Genomic DNA, 20865 nt, shown 5'->3' on the forward strand with positions numbered 1-20865 from the left:
TCTGACCCCCGGGGCAGGCCAATTTGTTCACTGCAAACAAACAGCCTCCAAACCATTTGTCTCATTTTTAAAGGGAACATCCACAGACAGAATTTGTAAGACACCTTTCCTGGCACTGATTATGCAGTTATTAGCCATAATCAAATCCAAGCCAAGCTCAAATCCAATTAGCTCAGCCACTATTTCAGCCACCCAGACTTCTGGCTCGAATTCCAGGGGACCAATCTTCAAACCCAGTTTTCCGATAGGTTTCATTGCCTCAGTCACTGTCTCCATTTGAGACCAAGTAGGGGGTTCAGTTATGGATCCCCTGTTCTCTAGCTTTTTTAACAGGTCTGGTTTAATAACTATTATATTTGAGCCAGTGTCAATCACCACTGTGCATTTTGCAGATCCTTTTACACACTCAATAGCCAAACCCCCATGTTTGTTCAACTGTGCAGATTGAAGCTAAAACTGTGGGGCTGATGCTTGTACCTCCACCAACTGTTGCCCCTTCAGCTTGGTGCTCCACCATTTCCTGAACCGAGAGAGAGGCTTTCACTACACACTGGTGACAGCCTGTCTTGGCCTGCATAAAATTTTTAAAAGTCCTTTTTGGTGGCCAATTTTGTCAGCATTTATCAGTATCAGCATTTAACCGATTGTTTCATTTAATTTTTGTATTATTGCAAATTTCCCTTCTTTACAAACCAAACTGATCAGTTTTTCTAATAGTTCAATACAGTCATGAACCAGAATAGAATCCCCTCTTTCATCATATATATTAGACACAGAATGGTACTTACAGGGCCCTTGGCATTCAACTTCCATCTTCCCCACTATCAGCTGTTTCCTCTACTGGTGCATTGCTGCAAAGAAACGTTCAAGTTCCGTGGCAAATTCCACCAGCTCTCAGAGTGTCTTTAGTCTCCTTTCACTGATCTTGATCTGCAAGTCCAATTCCAGCTGAGCATCTATAAATTCGTCCATCGCCAATGTATCCTGGAAGGCCACATTGCTATCTGGGTATGCTAGGAGCACAAGCCTCTGCAGGTCCTCTGCCGGATGGGGTTTCTTCTCTCTTTCTACCTCTTAGCTGCATTCTGGCCAGCTCAGATTAATGGCTAGCTCCAAACTACATGACCAGGGCTTGTACCAGGTCTGGATAACTCTGTCTCTTTTCTGCAGGTAAGTTCTGCAGCACTTTCAGACCTGAGTCACCCACATTGGCTGCTAGTATCCTCCCTTTTCTGTCCATCTGCCCAGCCATTGATTTGAGCTATAATGTTGAACTGAGCCAAATAAGTGTCCTAGGGAATTTCCCCCTCCCTTTTGCATTATTTGACCTGGGACAGGCTGAACTCTCCCCTCTGGGCCTCTGTAGATTACAAACGGGGTAGAAATCTGTTGCAAATATGTGGTCTTACTCAAGTCCTCTGGCTGGCTCAATTCCTCATCCAGATGGCTGCCTGCCACTGTGGTCTGTGATATTTAGATTTCCTTCTGGAGCCGAATTTTCAACTCCTTAAGTTCTTGCTGCAATTCATCTCAGTTAGCAAGTTCCAAATTGACCAAAGCCTGTTTGATCTGCACTATTTTGTGGAAAAACTTCTGGTGTATGGCAGTCAGACTGTTGGTCACCTCATCAAGCCATTTTACCATTCCAGCCTAAGCATGTTTCCCAATCTGTCTGGGCACTTTGTAGTTGCTCCTCCAACAAGGTTCTTATCTCAACCTGCAAATTTTCTCTAAGCCCTTTCTAGGAAATCTCCAGCTCTTGTTTTAGGCCTTGTTTTAATTCATAGTAGCCATTTCCGATTTCTGTAGGTACTGTATCTCCATTATTTGTTCCAACTTGGTTCAACAGGAATACCATAATCTGTATCCTTGGAAACTGGATCCTACTACTATTGTCCCTTTTTGACCGATGTGACTAGTCAAAATTCAGGGCCCTGGCCATGTTCCAGCTCAAAGTAGAAGTGATGGAGTCTAGTATTTTCTTTGATGCAGTCTTGTTTATGTACAAGGAATGTACAAAGTCCTACTTCTCTGAACACAGGAGAAACCAAGAACAAAAGGAGCTGTTTCTTAGTTTATATCCCCAAGCCTCTTCAGCCAACAGACCCCAAAGCTCTCTTTATCTGGGTCACACTGTACTCACTCGCTACTACTTGGCTTTCTTGCTTTTTCCTCTGCCTCTCCTTCTGTTCTGTTTGTTCTCCCTCCCCTCATACGCACAACACAAACAATACTCAGCAAACCCCTTCTGTCCTCTCACTCCAAACTCCTGGGCAGGTTCACAACCCCCATTTATCTTAGACCTGGTCTACACTTAAAAATTAGATCAACTTAATTATGTCACTCATGACTGAAAAATTTTGCACCTGGAGGACCACAGTAAGTTTGAACTAGCCCCCCACCCCCGGTGTAGACATTGCTAAGACAATGGGAGAATTCTTCCACTGATCTAGCTATCACTTCTCAGAGAGGTGGATTAACTACATCAGTGGAAAAACCCCTCCTGTCAGTGTACGAAGCCGCTACATTATGGTGCCACAGCGACACAGCTGCAGTGTTGTAGACATGGCCTGTGTTGGGAGGCTTCTCATTAACTCATCCTGACAGTTACATTCAAAGAGGGGGGCATTCATACCCAATCTCAAAGAGGTTTCTGAATGATGCAGTCACCAGTACCTCTCAGCATAACAATAACAACACCGTCATGCCATATGCATTCAATGAAGGTTAAAGTAGCAGCTTCCACATGTCCACCGCTGTAATCTTGTGAGCTGGTACAGGCATGTGGCGGGTGGGAAGGCAGCACATTCTGCACCTCCTGAAGTCAATGAGAACACTTCCACTGACTTCAGGACTGCATCAGGCTCTAGATGGTTCTAAGGCTCACCCCAATATTCAGCCTAACATTGCAATGTTGCCCCATGGAAGGGATGCGATAATAATGTGCCAACCAAGGAGACTTCAGAAGAAGCACTTTTACGCTTTTCTAATACTTGAAATCCCCAAAACATGTATATTTAAAAAAAATCTGCTCCCTTGAATAAATAGGCCAATAGACTATGCAATGATGTGATGATCTGGGCCATATGTATATATTTTTAGCTGCAGTCTCAGTACAAGGAATGAATGTTGAAAAAATTTGACTCACAAATTACAGTAAAGCCAGATCTGTACCAAACCTTCCAGTCAGCTAGTTTGTGATTCAGGCAACCACATGAACAGTGGGTTAAGCCGAACTGCACTCTGGGGCTTTCAGTGCACTATAGCAGTGTCCAGACAGGACAATACTGTACAGCAAGCTAGTGCGCGGCAGAGTCACACCCTGGCTTGCTGCACAGTAACTTGCCATGTAGACAAGCCCTAAGCTGCACACCTCAGGAATAACTGCAGGAGGATTGTGCTTCCTGAAGAGACACCTATCTAATACAAAAAATCTCCTCTACTTCCTCCTTTCTCCTGGTGAATAGTAATTTACTGCTGGTCTACACCAGCACCAAATTACTAGAGCTCATGTCCCCCACATGCTGGCTCAGCTACTTGGCCATTGAGTGAAGGGTGGTGGGGTTAAGGCTTCATCCCACCCCACCCACCTGCCCCGGGTGGAACAAGTAGGTGAGTGGACCTGCTTTTCCTACATAGTCAGATCTAAGGACTGTGTAGCTCCAGGAGGGACATAAGTGAGTTCTTAGTCCATGGGTATGCTTCCTGTGCCAAATTATTTTATACACTTACCATACCATGCTGTTTCTGACCTACGAACTGTCCCATATAATGTTAAACAGATATTAATTAATGGCAAGGAGAGCGTGTAAACCCTCTGAAATGTGTCAAACAGGAAATGATACACAGTTAGCTCCCTCCCTTCAAGGATACAGCAAGGACTGTTTTGCAGCTTTTTGTGTAGAAAGCTAAGCTCTTATCTATAAATACCATCTGCAGAGCTTGCAACTACAGAGCAAAATGCAGCACAGAGGCAGATGCTTTTGAAATGAGGTAAAATCATCAAGATCAAGGTGGCACCTATGTGGGGAAGCAGCCTCCACATTTCCTCATTTCTAATTATTACTGTAACCTCTAACAATGAAAAACAAGAGGAAAGAAGATGCAATAAGCAGAACATAGGCCAAGGGGCCGATCTGTATTGCAGAATATTTTCTTCTAAAATTCACTAAGATTTTTAAGTTACACAGGGACCAAAAACATCTGCAGCCACAATCCTTTTATTTTATTGTTCCGAAGCCCTCTAAAAATAACTCACGCCAAATTTGGTATGAAAAGTGGTCCTGGGTTGAGGCTTTGAATGCCAAATTTCAGTGTAGAGTGACTATAACTGAGCAACAATCACTTATGTATAAGACACAAATTGGTCTCTGCACTCATGAAAGAGACTCATGAACTCTCGAATTTATAGGACAGACACTCCTCTTCTGTGACACAGGCACAGGGGAACTCTGGTGAGTAAATGCAACAGGGAGCATGGAAGTGGGAGACTTTACAGTTCCAGTGCATATTTGTCCCCTGCCCTGAAGTCCATGGAAGCCCTCATGCAAAAATTCTGCATGCTAGAGACCCTGCAGTTTGAGGGGTCAAACCAGGGCGGCTGGAGGGCACAGCTCTAGTGAGCATTCTTCAGGGTGTGTTCCCCCTCTAACCTAAGATTTGCTAGCAGAAATTCCTGAAAGATGATCCTTGTCTATATTTTAATAGCTCCAAAAGATGTGTTCACATGAGAACTTCAGCTATAGAATCTCCAACATTTTTCTATGCATGGGGTCTCTATGGATTTCTCCATTTTATAATATGCTGAATGAAGACAGCATGAAAGAACCTGGATTTTGTTTTCTACTAGCATTTGGTCCATGTCACAAAAACCAATTCTAATATATCCTGCCAGACCTTCCTGTACAATAACATTTTGAATTTCATATAAATATAAGTGTATTTGAAACTGATAATTTAAAGTCATTCATGCAGATTCAGTGAAACTATTAGGTACCTAAATTATTATTATTATGGAGATGTAATAGTGCCACCACGGTTAAGGATGGGTTCTTTTCTTTCCACTTAAAGCAGGGATTCAGCCTCTTTGTTTTATATGAAGAATACAGTACACCTTCACCAAATTTCCAGTACGTAATCTGTTCAGTGATATAAAGTTTTCTATGAATTTTAAAAATGTTAATTAGTTATAATTAATTAAATATCAGCCATTTAAGAAAGTTTAGATTTTGTGTCTCAATTTTTCAGATATCTCTTGCCAAACTTATTACTGATTTTTGGCGCTTGAACATTGGCCCACTTGTACATTATAACAGCATCGAAGAGAGTTGTTACTTGTAAAGTTTATTATTTATTTTTGATTTATGGAAAATATTCATCATAATGTTTTTTCTCCATCACAATGTTAGTTGACAAATATTTTTTACTTTAAAGGAATTCCCTTGAATCTCAGTTTTCATTTTTTTAAAAATAGATTTTCATTTCCTATGGTTGTTAATAAAATCTTAACCTCCCCCCCTCCATCCCCCTCCCCCAGTACTTCAGTCACTGGCTAGTAACATTAAATTTTTTATTCACCATCTAGCAGTGGCTCCCGTTTCATGAAAAACAGGGTCTCTTTGAAAGTGTCCCGGAGCCACTACGATGTTGGAGATCCTTTCTAATATTAAAAAACCAGGGAAATTCAGACACAAGAACACTATGGTGTGTATCAGCTAAGGCTTTGTGTGTACGTGTTTTCACTAAACTGTGTAGAAGCAATACTGGGGTATGTGTGTGTATGAGGGAGTCTGATGTGTTTGTGTGTTGTGGAGATTTTAGGAAAGGGGGAACTGGAAGGCTGACATCCTTACTGCGGCAGATTTAAGGCTGTGATGCAATATCTGTGATGCACGATAGTTATTCTAGAAATGAGGAGTCCCTCCTTGGGTGGAAGAGTAGAAGGTAGGTACTGTCGGATGCCTTAAATTTTCATTTCTTTCCTTATGAGGTCTCGTGTCATCTATATTTAACTGATGTACAATGTACAGTTATTATGTATGAATTTAGATTGAGATAGTAACCAAAATATCCTAGATGTTTTCCAAACATATAAGCCGACATAGTTCTTGCTCTGAAGAAAATTAAAGATCAAAAACGAAGGTGAAATATGGGGGAAAGGAGGCATCCCACACACAATGTGAAGATAGGCCTGGTCTCTAGTTCTGTTTGTTTGTTTGTCTTTGTTTTGTTAAGTTATGGAGGCAGAGGTGGGATATAGTGAATGGCATGAGAGAGAGAACTAAGAGAAAACAAGAGTAGAAAAAAGAAAAGGAAGGAAAAGAGAGCTCCACAACTCATCCACACGCTGTATAGGGTCAAAATAAAACTTCCTGCAGCTTGGCTTAATTACAAATAAACTAATAAAAAGCGACAAAGAGTCCTGTGGCACCTTATAGACTAACAGAAGTATTGGAGCATAAGCTTTCATGGGTGAATACCCACTTTGTCAGACGCAATAAACTAATGACAGCATGACATAAATTCCAAGCTCAAACCTTCTCCCTCCCCAACCCCCCTTCTCCGGTTTTCTCCTTGAGGACTGTTGATGCTCACTTGCTTAATCTGTGTAATTGTGGATGCCACTACACTATAAATGTGTACACTGCATGCTATGTTGTGTATCAGACCCTATGCCAGCTCTGCCCAGAGAACCACTCTCACCTCCTTATTTCCCAGGTAGTGTTAAGGCACCCACTTCTTGTAATGGGTCAGCAAGAATCAATCAGCATCTTTGCAGGGTTCCAATACCTACCAACAGGGTGGGTCAAAAGACCTCTATCACTGTGTTATAGTATACAAGGGAGTGAATATAGAACAGTACTATGTAGGTACATCGCCGGAAATTACGGAGAGGAGTTTTACTAACCTGTGTTTAACCCAAGTATCTGACTCATTGGCTTTTTCTGTGTAATTTTCAGGAAGAAATCCTCTGCAGCCAGTCCGGTGCGAGGTACCAATCACCCAGCCATCACTAACATCGGATTGTTGTGATCGGTCAACATATATCAAATCTCCAGTATTCAGCATTAGCTCATCAATGTTCTGAGGCTTGTATTGGAAGAGTGCTTGCAAGATCTGGTGGGGGATTAAAAAAGGAAACGTCTTCAAATGCATGTCAGGTCTTATTTCCAGAACATTAATGTTATAAGTGATGGAGCATTTCAGAGAAGAGCTGCTTAACTGTGAGCCATAAATTGTTTCTCTATTTTTTTATACTGTAGCTTATTCTTTAATGACATTTTTCTTTATCATAGAGAAAAAGAGTGTAGTGGACTCTTATAATATATATAAAAATAGACATTTGTTGTTCATAAAAATCTTATTTTCTGTAACAAGTGTAGAATAGTTTAAAAAAGATAGAAATATTTGTAGGTATGTTTTCCATAATTTACAATTATCTGGCATATGAAAAAAAATCACACTGTAAGTTTCATAGTATTGCACTCTGGGCTGTTATCTCTTGTCTTATACTTAGATTGTAAGATCTGTGGGGCAGGGACTGCCTTTGTGCTTAGTTTGCACAGCGCCTAGCACAATAGGGTCCTGGTCCGTAATTCAAATAATAATATGCTGTACTGATCTGGTTGAAAAATGGTGAAAATGTCATGAAAAGGTTTAAACTTTTTAATGAAAAAACTTCATTGAAAAGTTGAAAAATGTTGACCAATTTTAATCAAGAATCCTTTGAGCAGAAAATCATCAGGGATATAGTCATGCTCTACATTAGGGTATTCAGCCCTTACAGGTTTTTCCAAGGTAGGTACAGTCAACTAACTTATGTTTTTACTGTTATGCAGTGATCTGCCTGGAAGAATGCTGGTACTTTCAAATATTTCTTGCTTATTTTCTGTCTTCTTATGTTCACACTCCATAATAGTCTAAAATTAAGTTTTCCTGTTTGAGTTTGGAATTAGATCTGATTGGTCTGCATATCAACAGCCATACAATGTCACACAGTTATCTTCCACTGATTGGAGAATACAATTTTTCAGCCAAAAGAAGCACCCTGCATTGTAATGTATACTGAAACTATGAGTTATGCACGCATATTTTTTTCATGAATAAAAAACAAATCTGATTTTAAATACATGACTACAGAAGACTCAGTAATGCTGAACGCTGTACCTGGTAATTTACAAAGCGCATATCTCTAGAATACAGAGCAGCTGTCCACAGGCAGCTCTGTCCCGGGTTGATAGATTTGGCCAATTGTTCCAAAGTCTTTTGATGGTGAGGATAAAACTTATGAGCCAGGGTAAGGTGCAGCTGCTTTGTGCAGGGTTTCACGCGGCAATCTAGGAATAAAATAATAATCCTACAAGGTCACAAAATGAGGTGAAGTTTATCTAGGCTGTTTATTTAGCACCATGATGCAGAATTTTATTCCACAGACTTCTGCGCAGTATATGAAACAATGTAGTAATCAAAGGCAATCTTTCAGACTATTACACTATTTCCAGGTGAACATTCTTAATCTGGTGATGTGCACAGTTCACCCTTGCTCTAAAAAAAAATATATTTCATTCTTTCTGGTTCACCAATGAATACTCCCTTATTTTCTTCTACAAAATATTACTTCTCAGAAATGAAAATACCATCAACCAAATCCTGGTGTTAAGCCATCAGCTGGTGCGCAGTCCACTCAGGCTCTGCAGTTAAATATAACTCCATAGACCCTGAGAGAGGTGTTCTCTCTCTCTCTCTCTCTCTCTCTCTCTGATGCAGCTGCATAGTGCCTACGCTCGATGGCCTCATGGCCCCACCACAAACTCCTTTGCACACTTGACTCCTCTCCTTTCCCTGCAACTGTCCTGACTGCCAAACGTAGAAATCAGAGTGCTGGAAGATGACATCTGGGCATAGGTGCTGGACCTAGGGATGCTGGGGGTGCTGCTGCACCCCCAGGCTTGAAGTGGTTTCCATTATATACAGGGTTTACAGTTTGGATCAATGGCTCTTAGCACCCCATTATATAAATTGTTCCAGCACCCCTGCATATGGGGAAGCAGTGCCTCCCAGTTAGGGTAGGAAGCTGACTGACTGTGAGGAGGAGATGGCATTACAGCTTGGAGAGAATGAATGGGACACATGGTCAAGAAGAGGTTGCTTAGATAATGGCTTTGAAACAGGGCCCCCCCCCACAGCCCACCTTTCACCCTCCCACGAGGAGATAGTTTTGGGGTTAAGGGTTCCAGCTATCTCTTTCCCTTCCTCATTCAGGAGCAGTACTGAGTGACTGGAGCCCTAGGCCTGCAGTAACCTCTGTTATCCCAGGGGCAGGAGAAAGGAGGTCAGGATCTATGGAGATTGCTTGGTGGGAAATCCATGGCACCTATCTGTAGAACACTTGTACGCTGATGTGATGAGTGCTAAGGAAAACTCTAAGACAGACAAATATACAGATCGATCCCCGCTTTGACCTCTTTTGTATCGAGCCTTATTGCACCCATTACTGTCTGTATATTATAAGGATATCTATAGTACTCATCACTGTAACATCCAAGCACATCCCAAAGCTGTATTGCAAAGTCCTTAGTGGATTTCATAGAGTCTTTGGTTCTTCTCCCTTCCCCAGCATAAGAAACCTTGCTTTGAATATATCCCTACCTTTCCCTCTTCTTCTTCTTATTGCAGTGTAAGATGGACCCAGCATTTGGCCTTTTGTCTTTTTAATTACACTTACAGATGCTTAAATGTACTCTTTGGTATTCTTAGCAATATTTATTGATTTGATCTGTGACATCAATGTAGTAAACTTCTATTTCAATATTTCATGTCTCAGACATGCAGTTTTCAAGGATCACTCCGAAGCACAGGTCCCTGAAGGGAAATCTGTGACTCAGTAACAAACCAGGAGAGCTGACTAGTCTATGTGGGCATTGCAGGAATTCCAGACATTTACAGATCTGTTTGGATGCCTATCTTTCTTCCTGCCTCCCTTTCTTCACAGCATCACCATAGTAACCTGAACATCACCAAAAGCCAAAGGGTCCCATCACCTTCCCACACTGCCGTAACTAAAGTATAGAGCTAGAGGATCTGACATGATAAGGCTTTGGATGATGTATTCCTTCTGGACTCATTTGTTTTCTCCTTTCCTCATCCATGATCATAAAACTCACCATTATCCTAAATTATGTGCCAGGCTTCAAGTTAGGGGTGGTGACCTTTTATACTCTCTGTCCCTTTCCATTTTGGAGGCTCAGAACATTAATACTTCCAATGTATGCATTAATTTATTTTTACAAAAACCCCATGACACCTACTAAGGTAACCCCTTGACCTGAAACTGCTGTTTAGCAATGCAACACTGAACAGACATCAAGCCTGCCTCAGAAACCATGGAGATGACCACAGTTAAGTGCCTAAATAGAGAGAGATACACAGTATATATATTTTACAGATAATTCTACTCAGTAATTGCCTACAGAATGTTACAAAGTGAAGGCTTTGCTTAGATTTCTCAAAGATAATAAGAACACCATGAAGTGTTTTTACTAACTGCCATTTTATGCATCTGGCTTTTGGGAAGAAGAGGTATCTTAGGCTAATACATTATGTCTGATGTGTAAAATAAGCGAGAAAGCAGGGCCCACTTTCCCCAGGCATGATTTTTTTCAAAACTTTGGGGCAGGATGGTTGCATGAAGCGAACAACAGAATCTGATTGGAGCCCCATCAGAAATTCAGGAGATACTTAAATTACTACAGTTTCCAATTGAGATTGACTGTACCTGCCAAGATCGAAGCCTCAGTAGCAAAAGCCACAGCAAACTCTTTGATGACATTTGCATGGGCATCATTCATGAAGAAACCAAGGTAGCTGACAGACGAATGTAGTGATAGAGAAATGGCAGGTGGGAACAAATTTAAAAACCTGTCACCAACTTTCTTTAGGGCTTCATGCAAGAATTCCACTTTCCGATCTTCACACTAAAAGAAAAAATATGGGGAGCATGCATTACAAACCATCAGTGGCACCTACTGCCTCATAAACAATTCCTACTGGGCAGTATCCAAACTTTAAAACCACTACCATAGTTCGGTATTAGTTGGCACTCCGACTGGCAGTCACAGCAGAAAGGACAAGTACTGAATATTCACAGAGATTAAATTACTTTCTTATCCCTTGAAATATTCCACCTAGAACAGGGTTGAGATACATTGTGTGGAAGCTTGAAAAGGCTGCTGCCTATGCATACTTTCTGTGGTTAATTCAGACTTTTACATCTGACACCTTTCAAGAGCACTACATTCATTGCAAACTAATAAATGTTTATTTCCTATAAAATGTTATTAATGGCCAACTAGTACCACGGTGTTTGACATTTTGCTATGAAACTTGTTCTCTTTATTTTGTAGTCTCAGCAGCATTATAGAGTATGAAATTATAATGAATATAATTCATTTGTCCAATTGCTCCATCACTGCACTTTCCATATTGCTTCAGTAGATCTCTGACAAAGCGAATGGCGAAATGCTGCAAGGATGCTAACGTGCAACTTCGCCAGCAATGCAAGGTCTCTAAAACTTTTACAGATCAATATAGTTTTAGTGATACCCATACCGTTCTTCCACTGAAGTGTACACATTGATCCTTTACGGGGGAGGCAGCACCTCATTACGCTGTTTAAGACTCATTTTGTAGAGAATATCTCGACATTCATAGGGCGTATTATTTAGATTATTTTATCTTTAGATTCAGAAAACACCCTGATCACAGCTCAAATTTTCAAAAGTGCCTAAGTTATTTAGGAAGCTAAGTTTCATTTTCAAAACTGACTTAGGTACTTAGGATCTTAAGTCCCATTGATTTTCAGTTAGGCTTTGTCTACACTGGAACTTCGTCGGCAAAACTTTTGCCATTCAGGGGTGTTAAAAAAACAACCCTGAATGACAAAAGTTTTATCGACAAAAAGTGCCGATGTGAACAGAGCTTTGTCGGCAGCAGCGCTCTTCTGCCGACAAAGCTGCTGCTGCTCGTCGGGAGCGGAATCTTTTTGTCGGCAGGAGAGCTCTCTCCTGCCGACAAACAGCAGCTACACTGTGTGCCTTTTAGCGGCGTGGCTGTAGCAGCACAGCTGTGTCACTAAAAGCTGTGTAGTGTAGACATAACCTTAGACTTAGGCTACTAACTGCCAAAGGACAAGATACATCATAGATAATGTAGACATTGTAGACAACAGGTGTAGACACACTGAATTATATTGAAACAGAAAACAGTTGACTGTGTGTATGTAATTACTGCGACTATCTAATATGCAGCAGTTAGTGCACAAAAATTCAGTGCAAAATTACCCCCCTGTGTAGGTTAGGCATTACAAAGATATTTTGGTGCCAAAAGCATCTAGGTGAATTTCCTGCTTAGGAGCTTTTGAAAATCCCCCTGGATACCTATCTGCATCTGTAGGCACCTAAATATGTAAATCTGTCTCTAAAGTACTTTTGGAAATAGGATTTAGGCTCCTAAGTCACTTACACACTTTTGAAGTTTTTACTCCATGGCAATACTAAGGTATAGAACGTGAGCTACAATGGGCAGGAGAGCAAATGCAGCACCAGCCCAAGTAGGGGAAAAAAGCAAAGAGAACCAACTTGTTTTCTATAGCTATTTTTAGTATGTGGAACTTTCTCAACAGTGAACTGAGAGCAACTACTGTTCTTCCAGTCAGCATCCAAAAGCAGTGAGAAATGAATGCACAGAGGATGTTAAGTAGATGATATGTCTGAGGGTTTGCTTTTTTGTGCACACTGCATATGCAACTGCTTGCCTAATTTGCATGCTCAGAAGGCAAAAAGAGATAGTACTGACCACTTGCACATGCAAATACATGATTCGCAAACACAGCCATGTTAGCTGCATGTACAGATTAGGTATGCAGTTGCACTGACATATTCATACATAGAGTTTAAATGATCAGACCTCTAAAATGCCTAAATCCAGCCCCTCTGCTCTCATGAGACTTAAAAATCTCCCTCTAATCCCTACTTCCAGTCCATAACATTTGCTGGCCTGATCATTCCTCAATATCCACCATCCGAATATTTTTATTGATATTTGTAAATGTAGAGGGGAATAAATGCAATTACCTTAGCCTGTGTCCCAGCGTACTCTGTGATGGGATACTGTTGCTGGATTTTCAAAACATGGCATTTATTTGAACACACTGACCTTTGCATATTGAATCCCTCATCCATATAATTTTTGCACGCTATCATTTGTGCTCCTGCTTGCACATAGAAAACAATCACACCTGAGTTTTTACAATTATGCAAGGAATTATTAGTGCAAAATAATTGTAAGAGCAAGTGAAAATACACGATCAAGAGAGCCCAGATTTCAATCTGAATTTGACATTAGCATGTTTTTTGTGCTCAATGGAATTGTTAAAGGCTTTCTTACCGTAAAGAAATCACAAAGAGTTATGTGTGGGAAAATCTCATGGGCTTTGTTTCTTGCACATTGGTTCTTGCTCTCTTTCCAAAATTCCTGCAGTTTGTCATGCAAGGGTCCAGTTGGGCATAAATAGAGAGCATATTCCTGAGGGATTGGATCATCCAAAGAAGGATCATTACAATGAGAGTGCAACCTGAAATTGAGAGTGCATCGCACAGGGTAAGTTAAGGCACAATTGTGTACACATTCCTCCATCGCTCTGTTGAAGACATCCACAATAAAAGCAGAGAAAGAAAAACAAACCGTTGCTACATGAGCAGAAACTCATAATGAAATAAGAACAGATTAAAACTAGAGCTCGTCAAAAAATTTCCCCTTGTGATATTTATTGATAGGATGAAGTCTTTTGGTTTTTAAATGAAAATTTTCATTTTTTTTTTAAATTTGAAAATGAAAACATAATTTTCAGTATTTGAAAACAGAAAACTTGTGGTATTGTTTGTTTGATTTTCTCCCCCATTTTCTATTTTGCCATTGGAAAAGGGAGGAAAAGGGGCAGGGGGAGGAAACCACCAAAAAATGGGGGGTGGGGAATTGGGAGGTAATTTTGCAAATATAGGTTTAAAAAAAATCCTTCACAAAACAATTGGCATTTTTATTCATCTCTAGTTAAAACAAAACAACAACAACAACAAAACACCCCCACCAAAAAAACCAAACAAAAAAGAAAACACATCAACTGAAATTAATAAGTCATGCTCCAATCTGTAACAAGTCATTTTGCTTTGGGAATTGCAGCATGATCTGCTTCTGATTTTTTCAATTCACAGCATAAAATAATTTCTGATGGAGCTTGTTTTGTAGCCTATGTTGAACTGGATATGCGCTGGGATGAACATGCAATCCACCACTTGATCACCACTCTGGATGTCAGAAGTACATGCCACATATCAGCATGTTTTGCAACACATGGACCCAGATCCAAAAAATCCAGAACCACCTTCCTTGTAGTATGAACTCTAAGTAAAAGTCATAACTTGTGTCATCTCAGCCTTGCTGGAAACACAACAAAGAGGAATATACAATAATGCATATTTCAATTGTGCAATGTTCTCATTCTAAGCCTTTGTATCTGAATGATTAACTGTATTTGCCTTAAATCGCCCCATTTGGAGCAACATCAGTTGCTTCGTAGGAGGCACTGCTGCTGCTGGGTGCTCTTTTATATCTCTCCTGTGTCTCACAAATATCAGCAGAGAGCGTGGGTTTGAGATTTGACTCAGGTCTGGTCTACATTTAAAAATTAGATCGACCTAGCTACGTCACTCAGGGTTGTGAAAAAATTTTTGTGGCCTGAATGCTGTGGCTGGGTCAAACTAATCCCTTGTGTGGTCGACAGAAGGATTCTTCTGTCAATGTAACTACTGCCTCTCAGAGACGTGGAATAACTACATCAATGGAAAACCCCCTTTCCATTAACGTAGGAAGCATCTACACTACGACTCTCCACCGGCACATCCGCAGTGTTGGAGCTGTGCCGCTGTAGGGGTATAGTGTAGACATACTCTTAGATCTGGGATTTAAATTGCAAAATAAATCAGCATCAGCAACATCTCCATACTCCATCATCAGTGTCTCAGGCTGGAGAAAAAATTCAGATGACCCAAGAGTAGCAATTGACAATACCCATGGTCATGCCTATGCTGGATTCTTATTTTTTAAAACCGCAAACTCTTAGCCATTCAGCTTGATTTTATAGCCTTTTCCCACCTGGAGTTGTGTTCCCTCCAGTCAATGCCTTTTAACTTAACATGTTCCAAATTCCTTTACAATTGTAATCTCTCGGATCTTTAACACCTCCTTTTCTACTTTTGCCTCATGGGCTGAGCATCTAAACTTTCCTCTCTGATCTATAGTCATCATCCAGTTCTGTGAGAGGGAGAGGTTTTTGTGCACAAGTGGAGGTGTGAGAAATTGGAGACATTTATTACATTATGATTCCTCACAATCCTCCCTTCTTTGACTATGTCAAAATTAGGTGATCATGACAGTATCCATCCCCCACACCCACATGTTCTCTCACGTTCCATAAAATAGAACCATCGTCTAGGAAGCAGTAACTCTGCTCTTACTTTACTTTGCACTCTGTGCAAATAATTTTATGCCTACAAGAAACATGATCGAATAAAACTATTTCCATAAAGCAAAATAAAGATGAGCTCAGATTTGATTTCATTTTTACCATGAAGTCTGCTAAATCCAAATCCAGTGGGGAAACAGCCCATAAGCAACTACATTTCATTTGGTTTCATGTGAAAGTACTCCTGGGGGAACCGTAAATTATTTCATTCTTACCACTTTGAAGCCTCGTCTGCTGTCTTGTGTCCAGTAGCAGCCAAAGCTTTTTGCCTAAGGAAAATAAAGTGGATTCACCAGGAGAAAAGAATAGATGCAGTAAGACAGCAAATTCTCCTTTGAGTTCTGGAAACTTTTCCTTAATACACTGTATAAGCATGATTTGTACAGTATATGGGCCCACATTATTATTAGAGATGGGGCCAAACAAAATCCCAGCTCCAAACACTATAGTGGGCAGAACCAAAACTTTAGATCCACACACTCTTATACTTGGGATCTGGAAATCTGGATCCAAATTTTCCCAAAGGAGTCAGTGTTTTGTTTCTGCCCATTAGAGAGACAGATCTGAGCCACAAGGTCAGGGATTTTGGTTCAGGTCTGGCATTTTGGTTCAGGTCGATCTCTAATATGTAATTACTGTTCTATGGAACCAAATTATACCCGAATTCAGTATCTTTTTCTATCAGGGCAGTATGTTCCTGCACATACACATCTTTGAGACCAAGTGTTGAGTTTCTTGGGGTGGGGGAGGTGGGAATAAGTCCAGCAGAGGAACTGGACATTTCAGCCTGGCCACAATGCTAAAACTCACTATGACTCATGTGTTTCTTTTGCTACACCCAAGAGACAACATTTGCTACACTTGAAACAAGATTTTCTGCCTGTTGGGGTCTTGAAGCCAAATTTGTAACATTTAATTCCCTTCTGTTCAAGTTCTTATACTGCATCCAGCCCTGTGATATCTGTGCCCCTTCCAGCAGCGCATTAAACAGTGTGACTGGTTTCATGTACTTTTTTCTGTCTTCCTCACCCCAGGGAGAAAATTGTATGTGGATTTGTAAATAAATAATTAAACGTATTACTTACATACGACGTGCTGTGTCCTTTTATTACTGAAGGCTCAACATGGCCAAAATACAACTCTTAATCTTTCCCCCCCAAGCCCTCCCCGCTACTTTCTTTCTTGAGCACTGTGGACACCACCACAATCCTTCCTGTCACTCAGGCCAGTAAACTGGGTGTCAACTTTGAATGACTCAGACCTGTCTCTAGGACCTTACGTCCTAACTATGTGCAAATCTTGCTGATTCTTTCTGCACAACATCTCTAAGGTATGGCCTTTCTCATCCATCCTCACCGCTAACACTCTCGTCAAGGCTCTCATCATCTCGTGTCTTGATTACTGCAACATCCTTCTCTCTGGCCTTGACAAATGCAGTCTTACCCACTCATATCCATTCAGAATGCTGCTGTGAAGATCATTGGTTGCTTTGACCATGTCACCCCTCTCTTTGCCTCCCTCCACTGGCTCCCCTTTCTCCATAGCATCACGCATAAGCAGCTTGTTTTCACTTCCAAGACCCTTCACCAGCTATCCCTACCCTACCTATCATCTCCCATATACTATCAAGAGGTCGACTCCTGCCTTCTCTTTGCCAATGCCAGCCTCCGTCAATTTTCAAACGAGCTTTTGTTCTTTCTCCCATGCAACCTCCAACTCTTGGGAATGCTCCCGGTCAACATCTACAAAGCCAAATCATTGTTCTCCTTCATTTTCCTCCTTAAAACTATCCTTTGCCATTAGGCTTATAAAAAATTGACAAATGGCTAGGCAGCTGGGGTGCTGAGACCTCTGCCTATCATACCAAATCAGCACTGTCCCATTGTTTCCTTGTGCCAGTCTGTATCTACCAGTTGTCTCAGCTCATATTAGGACAGTAAGCTTATTGAGGCAGTGACTGGGGTTTTTTTGTGTTTGTATAGCACCATGCATGGTGGCATCCTGGCTTATGACTTCCACAAAGCAAATAATAGACAATAAGGCAATTTAATGCAAAAATGGATCCTATGTCTACAAATCTCTCTCAAACAAAAAGCAGAAGAGTTCTTATATATATATATTTTAAAGTACTGTTTTAGAAGAAGAATAAACTACCAGATCCCTGTCTGGAAATGCTAATAACAATTAGTACTGTATAAGCCTGGACTTGGGGGTTAATGTGTTGCTGAGATTCTGCCTGATTCCCATTTACACTAATGCACCTTTAAACTGCTCAGATGTGAAGGGGCCTTAGTGTAAAAGAGATTATGGCACTGCAGCTCTGAATCATGTAAGATCAGGCTATCTTATGATATTTCCAACACAACCTGGTTTTGGCCAGGCCAGGAATGCTGAATGGCTGAAATCAGGAACTGAAAACACATGCAAAAGTTTTAAAAATAATAACCAAAGTTTCTAAGCCGAGAAAGTTGTTCAGTTCAAATTTTAGGCAAACATCCAGGCTACTTTTTAAATTTTATCCAAACTTGCTCAGCACTTTGACTATTTATCTAACTGTTTCCTTTACACTAGAAAGCACAAATACACTGCATAGGTAGCACCACTGTGCTTTAAAGAAGATTTGAAGAATTTAGACCTCAGAGCCAAAAATTTTCAAAACTGGCCACTCATTTGGGGCGTCTCAGTTTTGGGATGCCTGATGGGAGAGACCGTGAGCCAGATTTTCAGAAGAGCTGTGTCCCCAAAATTTCAATTGACATTAATGGGAGCAACGGGAAATCAGTACCTGTGAAGTCAGGCCCAAGGTGTCTAAAGTTGGCACCCAAAAATAGAGGGCTCTTTAGAAAATTAATTCAATACTTTTGATACTGAACCTTTTCAGACATAGTTGCTTCACTGGTTGGTTTTATTTTCAATAAGAAGCCAACATATATATATATATATATATATATAAAATCAGGTTATGAAGATGTATTGTAGTCAGTTTTAAATTCACATTGATGGATCCTTATTTCACTCTCTGTCTCTCTCTCTCTCTCACACACACTCACACACACACACACACACACACGTTAAGAATTTGCAGGAAAGGGAGTAAATTTTTGAAGGGTGAGATTTTCAAAGGCACATAGGAAAATTAAACTGCCCAACTGCCACTGAGTTGAGGCCCTAGATTCCTCCATGTCCCTTTGAAAATCTCACATAAAATGTGCTTATCTCATCTGAAGATGTTTAGGAAACAAGTGACCTTAATACTGCAGAGTATTACTTATACCTTAATACTGCATACTTAATTTTTCTTTAATGCAGAGTCAAATTCTGCCCCCAGTTACACTGCTCCCTCACAGGGGTTGCCAGTACAACTGAGGACAGCATTTGGCGCTTTCGTATTTTTCATGGAGATACTATTTTCCCCTCTCCCCTTTGGCATGTAATTTTTTAACATGATCCTAAACTGAGAAAAATTCTTTATGGAATAAAAAGAGTAAAAATGACAGTTGTGTTGAATAGTTTTATATGATATTTATAAACAGGAAAATGATGTTTTGTGAAAAGTAAACCCAGTCTCTAATGTCCTACATGTGGTAAGATGCCTTTGCTGTGTCGTAGAAGCCAGCATAGGCTAAAAGGTGTCTTTAAACTTAACTGTGTTACAGCAAAATTGATGAATGAAAAATGTGACTTGTTTCTGGTAATACTGTGGGAGATAACTGAGCACGTCAAGTGTTTAACAAGTTTTACAATCTCTCAACCCAAAAGTGGATAGTTTTTAGATTTAGATATTAAAAAATGGATGCACAGTAGGTTCTTTTTAGGATAAGATCAATACGCCACAAAATGCTATAAATTAAGCCCAAAGCATGAAATCTTATCCACATACAGAAACCTCATTTAGCTAAATGTGTCAAGCAGTTGTCTGTTTTCTCTGTTAAAAATGCAAGCTGTCTATGTTCAAATTTTTATGAGAATTTTTTTTTAATATATTGAAGTAACTTAAAAATACTACTCACGCTATATGTGCAGGGAATCCCATAGATAAGAGGGATTCCAGTAAAGCGCAGGTGCTTCTGTTTTTGACTTTGTTCAAGACCTTCGAATATAGTTGTGTTTCAGCCACTGCCATCTCTTCCACTCCTCCTGTGAATGTATGTTCAGTACAGGCAGAAATTAGTAGAGAGAGACAGAGAGAGAGAGGCTGCTAAGATAAAAAACCTCAACCCCCTTGTGATCTTTTTGACAAAAGCTGATATCCTGTTTTCATAGCATGTTAGTCTTTGCACTTTTACTTTAGGGTGGTTGAAAGGCAAGAAATATATGCAGTCTTTGTCTGCCTGCCATAGACTGTAGCAAAATAAGATTAACCTAGTATATGTCCACAGTATAGCACAATGCATAGTCAGTGCAAATTTGCTAATTGCAAGGAACTGAATCTCTCACTTTCAGATCATTTTAAATGCACCCCAAGGCAGTAATGAGTCAGTGAGCATGAGCTATTGTCATGCATTGGTTGTTCAGTGGCATACGTGAAATCAGTTGGTGGTCTGAACCCGGTTCTTAGTGGACACATTTCCTCCTCACAGAGCCAGCACCACAACTGGGCCCCTTGTTGGCATCCCCATCAAAGAGGCTAAGAACTGAATGAGCATGGAGGCTGAAATATGATTTCTCCTTTAAAGGTGGCCCCTCCAGGTCAGGTTCAAAGCACACAGGTTAAGCAGTATGGGAAAAGTTGTACTTCCAGCCTGTGCTGCTCTTGGCAATAAAGCACTAAGACCAATGATGTACTGGATAAACTAAAGCATTCCCTTGATGACCCAGCAGCAGGGAGAGACAGGATGTCAGATTCTCCAGTTTACACACTACAAAGCAAGTTTAAAATGGCCAGAGATTGCCCAGAAAAATTCCCCATGTGAGGGGAATCTCCCCTGAATCTCCCCTGCCTCCTGTACTGCTATGTCCCTCCTGGCACAAGGAGTGGGGGGCAGGGTGCATATCAGGGGCTGGGAGAGGAAAAGGGTTATCAAGGAACAGGAGAGGGCATGGTAAAGCAAACCTTTGCTATGCCTGATTCTCCACTGCTGTAAGGTTCCCGAGGGCCCTTATGTCAGTTGAAGATGCCTCCACACCTCACCCTGGAAATTTTAACTTACCCCAGGTCCTAGTGGCTGAGAATCAGGGAGTTGTGACTAGTTTACCTAACAGCCTCCCCTCAGGCATAGTGGGGAATCAAACCCAGGTCTTCCGAGACTGAGCTCAGGGCAGCTGAGGGTCAAACCCATGATCTTGCT

At 40.7% G+C, this 20865-nt stretch overlaps 1 protein-coding gene across 1 annotated transcript in view; it reads right to left on the reverse strand.

The window, feature by feature from the left end:
* Positions 1 to 19700, reverse strand: part of LOC113406367 (ubiquitin-associated and SH3 domain-containing protein A-like) — a 37340-nt gene extending 17640 nt beyond the window's left edge. The window contains exons 1-6 of the mRNA XM_026650840.1: positions 19588 to 19700; positions 15793 to 15846; positions 13444 to 13630; positions 10775 to 10973; positions 8167 to 8336; positions 6908 to 7116 (exon numbers count right to left, since the gene is read on the reverse strand). Of these exons, the coding sequence (XP_026506625.1) occupies positions 6908 to 7116; positions 8167 to 8336; positions 10775 to 10973; positions 13444 to 13630; positions 15793 to 15846; positions 19588 to 19700 (932 nt within the window). The remainder of the gene's footprint in view (positions 1 to 6907; positions 7117 to 8166; positions 8337 to 10774; positions 10974 to 13443; positions 13631 to 15792; positions 15847 to 19587) is intronic.
* Positions 19701 to 20865: the final 1165 nt, after the last annotated feature.

Source organism: Terrapene carolina, unplaced genomic scaffold (assembly GCF_002925995.2).
Source record: "Terrapene carolina triunguis isolate 2854851 unplaced genomic scaffold, T_m_triunguis-2.0 Scaffold30, whole genome shotgun sequence".
NCBI classification, from domain to species: domain Eukaryota; kingdom Metazoa; phylum Chordata; order Testudines; family Emydidae; genus Terrapene; species Terrapene triunguis.